Source organism: Octodon degus, unplaced genomic scaffold, assembly GCF_000260255.1.
Source record: "Octodon degus isolate 3935 unplaced genomic scaffold, OctDeg1.0 scaffold00286, whole genome shotgun sequence".
In the NCBI taxonomy this organism is placed as follows: domain Eukaryota; kingdom Metazoa; phylum Chordata; class Mammalia; order Rodentia; family Octodontidae; genus Octodon; species Octodon degus.
The window spans coordinates 126,647-136,589 of record NW_004524862.1 but is presented as its reverse complement, the minus strand read 5'-3'; the positions used below and the strand labels follow the sequence as shown (position 1 = coordinate 136,589).

Here is a 9,943-nt window from a genome sequence, read left to right as displayed (position 1 = left end):
AGAGAGAGAGAGAGAGAGAGAGAGAGAGAGAGAGAGAGAGAGAGAGAGAGAATGAATTGATGGGAAAAAGTAGAAATAGCTTTTTTAAAAAAAATTGGGAGAGAAAAAAGCATTGAATGAGGGGAGGACGATGGAAAACACAGAATGAAGGTGAATTATACACAGTTAGAAACTCCCCATGATGAATGTAATCATGTTTGGAGAACATGTACTAATAAAAGAAAGCTATATTCATAAAAGCATGATGTACTGTAGGGAAACCAAACAGAACTAAAATACACAACACCAATAGAATATGTGGCAGGGGGAATGACAAGAACACAATTGTTCTGAAGATCTTCAATTACTCAGGAGAGGGGGGCCTGCCTCTTAGCTCAGTTCTTTAAGTGACTGCTTTAACAAAGCAGTCAGGCTCATGTTGCTGTGGTTCGATCCCCACAACTCAAGCCAGCCAAACCTGCCCTGAAAGCATTCGGAGCAATTACTTAGGAGAAGAATAAAGTGATGAGTTAAATATACAGCTAAAATTTCTAACAGAATCATTAAGGAAATGAAAACACATATATAATTGTCAATGTAGTCGTGGAAAAAAATGAAATGAAACACTCAATCTGCAATAGCAGTACAACTCACTCAAAGACCATCTGCTTAGTATGTGCAAGGACTTCTGTTCAATTCCCAGCAGCTTAAAGAAATGAAAATGAAAAAAATTTAATTTTCAACAAATCATTTTGTATATCAGTCATATGCTTCAGAAATTCACATAATATACATGGGTACAAAGAGATTGGAAGTATAAGTGTTTGACAAGGCCCTGAGTTAATAAATCTTTGTATCTGAATACCTAACATCATGCAGTGGTAGAATGGCCAGAAGAAAAAACAGAATGGTGAAGAGGCAAAAAAAAATTAAAAAATTCCTTTGGATTTGGTGAGTTTCAGGCATCAGCAGAACTTCCACATGGAGAAATCTACCAAGCAGTCAGAAATTGAACTATGAGGCTATGAACCAAGGACATAACGGTATAGATAAAACAAGGTGATGGCCTCCTCTCAGTATTTTTTTTAGCCAGTAACACTTCACCAGGCAATGTCCCAGGAAGCTGGAATACAATAAAGGGTAAGAGAGGCCCAGGTCCTCCAGGAGCTTCCAGACCAAGCCTCAGGGAAACAAGAGCAATACAATAAAGGTAAGTTCCTCTCACAGCAGAGACATTCTCTCCAAACAGAACTCTTTGCTGGGCCTAGAGGAGTTAGCAAATCCCCAGATAGCAAATACAACATTACAGTAGATTCTAGTATCAATTTTCAAATTTAAAACATAAGTGCAAGAAATACTTAAAATTTTATTGAAAATTTGAAATTCCTGAGGTGAAGAGCTATTTAGGAGGCCCATTTGCCAAGAACTACTGAATTATAAAATTGCAGGGAGGAAGAAGAGGATCAAAGACCATTTAAATGATATCTAGAAAAACAGAATTTAAAAGGAGAACTTATTTGGAACTAGGAATGTGACTCAGTGGTAGAGCACTTGCCTACAATATGCAATGCTCTACATTCAAAGAAAATGCCATGAAAAAAAAGAGAAAAAGTGAGTAGAAGAGAGAATTGATCCATAGCTGTCAAGAACTGGGAACAAGCATGACAACAATCAACAACTGATAGATGAATAAACATGCTGATATATTCATAAATGGAGCTATGCACAGAAACAAAAAGAAATGAACTGTCAAAGCACAACACAAAATGGAAGAACCTAAAATTCCCAAATGCAGCTGAAAGAAGACAATTCAAATAGACCCCAAACACTCTATCAAAAAAACTTATCGATTTAATATGTAAATCCAGCAGTGTGATAGGCTCCAAAATCAACACTCAAAAATCAATAACATTACTGTACACAAGCAACAGACTCACTGAAATTAGGGAATGCACACCTTCACAGTTGCATCCCCCCAAATGAAATACTTAGGAATCAATCTAACAAAAGATGTAAAAGATTTGTACAGTGAAAATTACAGTACCTTGGTAAAGGACGTCAAAGAGAATCTCAGAAAATGGGAAGATATCCATTGCCCTTGGATAAGAAGAACCAACGTAATGAAAATGGCCATACTCCCAAAGCTGCTATACAGATTTCATCAAAATACCAAATCAAAATCAAAATTTTATTCCAATCAAAATACCATTAGCATACCTCACATTGCTAAAGAAAATACTCTGAAAATTCATTTGGAAGCAGAAGAGAACTAGAATTCATTTGGAACCAGAAGAGAACTAAAATTCATTTGGAACTAGAATAGAAAAAGCAATCCTGGGCAACAAAGGACATTGGGGACATCACACTCCCAGATCTGAAATTATACTACAACAATATTATGATAATATAAGTATAGTATTGGGGAAAAAAACAGGCCTGAGGAACAGTAGAACAAAATAGAAAATGCAAACATAGCTCAAACACACTTAGACACTTATCTTTAACAAAGGAGCCAAACATGTTCACTGGAAGAGAGTCTCTTTAATAAGTGGTGCTTGAAAAACCGGCTTTCCACATGCCAGAGCCTAGGTCCAAGCCTATCACCAAGCACTAAACTAAAATGGATCAAAGATCTAAGTGTTAAAATAGAAACACTAAATTTACTGGAGGAGAAAATAGGTAGAAATCTCAAAGACATGGGTGTAGGCAGAAACTTCATGAATAAATCCCACATGGCAAAGGAACTACTACAAAGAATAAACAACCAGGATCTCACCTTATTAAAAAGCTTTTGCACATGAGAAGTCATCAACAGATTCAAAAGACAACCCAGAGAGTGGGAAAAAGTTATAGTCAGTTGTCCCTTAGACAGAGGATTTCTATCTAGAATATATAAAGAATTGAAAAAATCAGGCCCCCTCAAATTAAAAAAAACCAATCCAAAAATGGGCATCTGAGATGAATACACACTTCTCAGGTGAAGAAATACAAATGACAAATAATTACCTGAAAAAATGTTCAACATCATTGGTTATGCAAGAGATGCAAAAACAACACTGAGATTCCATCTCACCCCAGAAAGAATGTCTATTATCAAGAAATCAACCAATAACAAATGCTGGAGGGGCTGTAAGGAAAAAGGAAACCTTCTCACTCCTGACAGGAAAGCATAGTGCAACCACTGTGGAAATCAGTGTGAAGAGTCCTTAAAAAACTAGCACTAGTGATCCCATTTGAGCCACCTATTTCCCTTTTGAATATCTTGCCAGAAGAATTAAAGACACCATACTACAATGATATATGTGCACCCATGTTATAGCAAAACAATTACTATAAACACAATTTGTTAACAGCTAAACCTTGGAAACAACCCAAACGGCCATCAACCAAGGAATGGATAAAGATTTGGATTTTTTTAATGTAGTGGAGTACTACTCAGCTATAGAGAAAGATAAACTGGAGACTTTTATAGGTAAATGGATGCAACTCCAAATCATACTCATAAGTGAAATAAATCCATTTCACATGTGTGAACATTGTAATGTCTCACTAGTGAGAAAGTGAACAAGTAAATAAAGTCCAAAATGTATAAAAGATACAGTGAATTAGGAAGAATCTGCTCAAAAGAAAAGACAATCTGTGATTGAGGAAAGGAGAAGGGAAGGAAAGGAAAAAGAAAAAAATATATTTATACTTATCATAGGTAAGATAGTCATACAGTTAGTTCCTTTTGATTCATTGAAATAAAGGTTTGTGTTAATATTGTGTGTACAAGTTATCATGCCTACATCTTTCATCCTGAATAACTACTACAAAGATAACAATATACTGTTATTAAATATTGGAACTCTTTTACTAAGATTTTTGAAATTGTTTTATCTTTGTTCTCATTAAAATAAAAAATAAGGTTACATGTGATTCCAGTTATACAACATTCTGGAAAGGCAATGGGGACAGCCACAAGAACAGTAGCTGAGGGGCTGGGGAGATAGCTCAGTGGAATAAGTGCTTGCCTGGCAAGTACAAGGTCCTGAGTTTGATCCCTGGTACCACCAAAAAAAAAAAGAATTACTCTCTCTTTGGGACTGAGGGGATAGCCAGTAGAGTAAATGCTCACCTGGAAAGCACAAGGTCCTGAGTTCAATTCCCAGTACCACAAAAAACAAACAAACAAAAAACAGTAGCTGCCTGGGGATGGTAGGGATACATCATAAATATATGGAATTTGAGACTTTGTCAGGCATGAAACTACAGTGGTAGTGCCTTGGTTCATGAAATTAATTTGTTCCACAATTCTGGAGACAATGGCCAGGTTCATGTTCATGCTTGGAAAATGGCTACAGTCACATTCATCACCCCATGTAGAATTTGCAGATGGCAGCAAAATTTTGCCAGATGCTTGTTAGCTAACCAAATTGACCACAAACAGAAACATTCATGAACTGAGGCATTACTGTATCCTTTATAATATTATAATAATATATGTATGTCCTTCATATTTGTCCAAACCACACAACTGAGCCCTACTGTTTACTACAAACTTTAGTTAGCAATAATGCACAAGTATTAGCTCATTAGTTGTAACAAATGCACATCACTACTGTTAATAAAGGAAAGTGGGGGGAAGAGTTATATCAGGAACTATATACTTTGCCCATTTTTTGGTTTTGGAAATTGAACTCAGGACCTCATGATTTCCAGATAGGCACCACACCACTGAACTATACTGCTAGCCCTCTGTCCAATTTTTTATAAAACTAATACTGCCTTAAGAAATAAAACAATTTTTTCTTAAAAAAATAAGAACTTTAAAGAGAACTAAGGGCTTTTGGAAATGGCTATATTTTAGTTGCAACCAAAAGAAGATGTTCTTCATCACTGAGACACACTATCCAACACATACGATTTGAAGGATGAAAAGTTTCTCAGGCTCACAGTTTACATCATAGTCAGCCAGCTCCAATGCAGTAATAACAAAGTGGAAAGACCTGGCGGAGGAAAACTGCTCACATCCTGGAAGCCAGGAAGCAGAGAGAAAATGGAGTAGCTGTGGAGGGAAATGAAACCTTCCGGGTCACTCTCCCAGGGACCAGCTCTAACCAGACCCCACCCACAACAGAACACTCACCTACTGCACTCCTTTGTAAGTAAATCCCCCGATCAATACCACACTACATTATTCCAGTCTTCTTCCAAAAGTTCTGTCTCGGAGTTTATGAAATTTGGGGAACATTCTAGATCTAAATTATAATAAATTCTTTAAAAACTGATTTGAAAACTTTCAATAATTACTTCTAACACATAAATAATTTTGTTTATACATACTGTAAAAGCAAAGTGAATTGGAAGTCTCCATTCTATTGCAGTGAAATGGAAGTCTCCATTCTATTGTACTTGACTTTGAGCTAATAGATTATTAAGGAAATAAAACAACAGAGCAGTTTTTGACAATCCTTCAAATGACAAATCCTGTAGTAACTTCCTTTTCCTATATTTACACTATATGACCTTTACATCTTTATGCCCAAATAAACCAACAGGGAAAATATTGTTTCATACCTCTGTCCCCCACACATTCCTTCACCCACTCAGTGGCTGCAGCGATGCTCTCTGTCTGGGTGACATCCAGGATCACTGTCTGCAGCCGGCCCGACGTCCGCTTTCTCAGCTGCTCAGCCCCTTCTTCTGTCAGACAGGCAGCCAGCACTCTCAAGCCTCGCATGTCCAGCTGTCTGGCTAGCAGGTTCCCGAAGCCCGAGTCACAGCCCGTGATGAACACATACTTGTCTTGGAGGTTGCTCACCACCTGCCTCTCCCGGTACCAGCGCACAAGGTGGTACAGGCCCACGAGAGCTGCCAGGTAGAGCCACATGGGGAGGCTGAGTCCTTCTCCTTCAACAGAAACACAATAGCTGTCATTTTATTCCATCCCTACTCTCAAGGTGACTCTGCTTCCTGACACTTAATTTGACAGTGAAGGAGCCTGTGCCTAGAGAGGGACTCAGGGAGGTAACTAAACATGCAGTACAGTGAGAAGGGGCCAGAGCAGAAGTACAGACAGTCTGCTGGGCTGCAGAGGATGATGAGCTGTAGCCTGGCAAGACTTGAAAAGCTCCACAGGAGCAGTGATTGGGGTACTACTTCCTAAAGGTTGGTAAGAATCCAGAAAGGATGCAGGGATGAAGGGGCACTCCAGGCAGTAACAATGTATATTTGGATGAAATTGTGAGCAGCAAAATCTTCTTGATCCCTGTGAGTAGTTCAGTGTGGATACAGTGCACAAAATTCAGAAGAAGAGATGAGAGATAAGGTCATAAATAGGTAAATCATGAAGGGATCCAGAGGCAACAGTGAGGGAACTGAGTGTTGTGCATCAAACAGTAAGGGTGTGCTTTTAGACTCTATTCTAGAACATGGCTCAATTTCTCTTTAGAAACATGCAACTCAGTGAGGTATTGGGAAAGGGATTGAATAGGGCTCTGACTAAGGCAAGGAGATTAGTTGAATTAGGAAGACTTTTAAATCAGGTAAAATTCTGTACCCAAAGTGATAAATACACACTAAAGGAAAAGATTATTCAAGTAAGTGTTCACAGATGGCTAAATTTCAGAGTACAGAGTGCTAACCATTACACTATGGAACCCACGAGGCTAAATTTCAATGGGGAAATATGCACTGTTCTTTCAGTCTTTGTTTATGTCTGAATTAATACAATCATGACAACATAAGTAGACATCAAAGGTAAGCGAGAGCCCACTAAGACATGATAAGGTGTGTAAGAGCACAAGGGATACAACTGAAATTATTGAGGGTGGAGAGACATCCTCTAGCTGCTGGCTCCTGATTTCCTCCACAGCCTTTTCCCTTACCACACTTTTTCTTATATCCTTCTCTTTAATGATGACTATCAACTATTTTGTCTGTATGTCACTCATGTCCAGAAACTTTGCATGAGACTCAGATGCAGGGCAACACACTAATCAATCTTGCACAAGAAATTTCAAGCTTATTTTGACAGAGTGGCATGACTACAGTTGGGGGCCTTTAGCCAGATTTATGTTGAGGAACAAGAGTATATCACTCAGCACAATGATTCAAAATATTGTGAGATTGACCGGAGAGGTCAAACTTCAATAAACCTACAACCTGCATAGATGTTACAGAGGAGAAATTAGTCACTGAAAAGAGTAGTAAGAAAAACTAAGTACTACAGATGAAGAAAAGAGAAAAGATGGCCTGAAGGCAACAAAAATATCAGCAGAACTCCATCTTTTAAAGCCTCAGAAGTGCAAAAGTGAAAGACTTTCCCTTGAGAAGAGTCCCAGAGTACCATGTTCCAGAATGGCCACGACCTAGGAAAGTTGTTCCTCCAAATTTGGTTCATAGTCATTCAACCCCTCTAGCCAAGAGAGAAGGAAACCTGGCTACTCTCCACCTCATGGGCAGGACTTTGCTACATACACATTTGCTGGTTTTAGGTGCATTCAAAATGTTAAGAGTTGTGGACTTAGGAAGACTTCTACCCAGATATCAGAAGAAGGCCAGGGAGGCCAGGTAGTGTGCACCTCTGAAAGCAGTGTATGAGGATGTACGTGGAAAGGCAAAGGTGCAGTGGAGATTCCCAGAAGGTTGAAGAAGTCAATCATGGATGGACTGAGAGAAACTGCAAGGCAGGAGCAGAGCTAGGCCAAGAAAAAAGCCATGGAAGCTACATCTGACAGTCCCATGGGTGCAGATTCACCCAAGCCCTTTAGAGTTCACATCTGGCCACAGGTTGCCTCAGATACTGATTTGGCACAGGGAACAGGAGTTAATGTTTACCATGCTGGATATTGGACTTGATTTGCACATACCTTTGTATCCACCTATTTGAACCTTTTGGAATGACAAATTTTATCTTTGCTTTTGATGTCAGAGGAATTCAACATTATTTGTGAAGAGCATCACAGCTAAAAGTTTGCCTTCAGTCTCAGATCAGACTTTGGACTTGGATTTTTGAGAAATACGAAACAGTGTTAGAAATTTGGTAACTCTTAGAGATGAATTAAATGCCTTTTGTATAAAAGGATGTGCATTAGTCTTTATAGGGGCAAAGGCAAAATGTTATGGCTTGTATTTAGAAATCCCTCCAAAGTTTTGTCCCATTATTGTTCACAGGTGACTGGATCTAGAATGGCTGGTGCTGGAAATGATTCGTGGTGCAATGCTAGGATCAAGGCCACTAGGATTAAGGGTGTGAGTGTTACTCCCCATAAGTATCCTACACAAGATAAGGGGTAGAAAGACCTGTGATCATCCCTTGCTGGCTCTCCCCTGCTTGCTCCCCATGGACTGTTTTTTGAGATGCTCCTCAGCCATGACACAGTACCTTAGAATCATGCCACTATGAGCCTCTAGGAACCATGAGCTAAGTAATCCTTTCCTCCTTTAACTTTGGGCATTGGATATAAAAGAAAGTACCTAAGACAATTATACAGATTTTTCCCTATCTATGAGAGAAAAACCTAAACAAATGCTCATTATTAATCAGTGATTATTTGGATACACTAATTTAAAGTCTAGTTTCAAACAAATTTATTATGTTTAGCATAAACATTATAACAATGATAAAAACAACTAGAGTGTTCTATGACGTGTTTTTTTCACCTATCTAGTCATCATTGGCTTATAGTTCAAGAAACATTTCTTTGAGAATAAATAAGTAATAATTCCTTTGAATTAAACAAAAATAATTGAACTTCTGATTTTTTATGTAGTTTATGATGATAATGCATGAAAACGATCGTATTTAAACTGAAACATGATTGAGTCCCACCACCAGTTTCCTCCTTCTTATGCCTCTGTATCAAAGAACATTATAAAATCTTCCTCACCATTTTAAAAACAAACATAACAACACAAAACTAGAATAAAAAAGATTTTCAAACAACTTGCTTGTTCCACAATAATCTTACTCTCTGCAATGTATTAATTATTGTAACCATCCTACTAACTGCTTTTGAAATTGTCTCATTGCTATTTCTTTCTCAATAAAATTAATTTAAAAAATAATAATCTTTACTCACAAGGCTTCTCACCAAATAATGACACGGTCATTATTGTATTTTCATTTTGAATAAAGCTCAGTGAACATAGGCCAATCATTTTATTTTCACACTCCTGAGTTTGGCATGTAATTTTCTTGTCATGGCTGATCCTTTTGCTCCATCTCTTGTTTTATCTCTACTTAAAGCATGAGTTATGTTCATATCGAAATATTTCCAGTGGCCTGAAAGTATTGTGAAACTTATCCTTTTGTGCTTTTGTTCCCAATAACAATCTTAAAAGCTTTATCATTCAGATAATAATTATTTTGTTGTGGTGCTGGGAAATGAAAACAGGGCTTCACACACACTAGGCAAGCACTCTACAGCTCACCTACAGTAGCAGCACTCTCTCTAACAATGTCATCAATATCTTAATGCTAATACCTTTATACATCTGGCTTTAAAATAAATCTACTACAATTGGCTACACATTCATTTTTTATCTATCTCAATTGCCTCAATAGAGAACAGACTCCCTGTCATTAACTTTGTACTTCCCGGGGCCACTGAAGTACCCAATACAGATTGCATAAGGCGGGGTTCCCCAGAGACACACAGCAAATAAGATAGATAGATTTAGATATATAAAGAGGGACTGTATCAGGGGATTGGCTCACACTATAGAAGCTGAAAAGTCCCACGATGGGTAGATTGCAAGCTGGAGACCCAGTGATGCGAGTAACGTGGCTCAGTCCATCCACAGGCCTCAGAAATGGCAACCTGGAAATGATACAAATCACAATTTAAGGGCAAAGTCTGCAGACTGGCATGTGGTGGGAGGGTAAGCTTACAGAAATCCTGGAATTCAATATTCCTGTAATTCTAATGTCCACATGCTGAGAATAAGTATGTTACAGGTACAGAAATTAGGAGGAGGA

The 9,943-nt window shown here is 38.1% G+C and overlaps 1 protein-coding gene across 3 annotated transcripts in view; it reads right to left on the bottom strand.

The window, feature by feature from the left end:
• The window catches only part of LOC101572137 (17-beta-hydroxysteroid dehydrogenase type 6), a 22,271-nt gene that overhangs the window by 11,956 nt on the left and 372 nt on the right, over positions 1 to 9,943 (bottom strand). Inside the window, exons 1-3 of one of the 3 annotated variants that reach the window (XM_023707268.1) lie at positions 9,683 to 9,814; positions 9,370 to 9,372; positions 5,539 to 5,871 (exon numbers count right to left, since the gene is read on the bottom strand). In XM_023707268.1, the coding sequence (XP_023563036.1) occupies positions 5,539 to 5,851 (313 nt within the window). In that variant the 5' untranslated portion in view covers positions 5,852 to 5,871; positions 9,370 to 9,372; positions 9,683 to 9,814. Of the gene's footprint in view, positions 1 to 5,538; positions 5,872 to 9,369; positions 9,373 to 9,682; positions 9,815 to 9,943 lie in introns of those variants that run through there. The other 2 variants (XM_012512882.2, XM_023707269.1) reach the window with 2 other exon arrangements.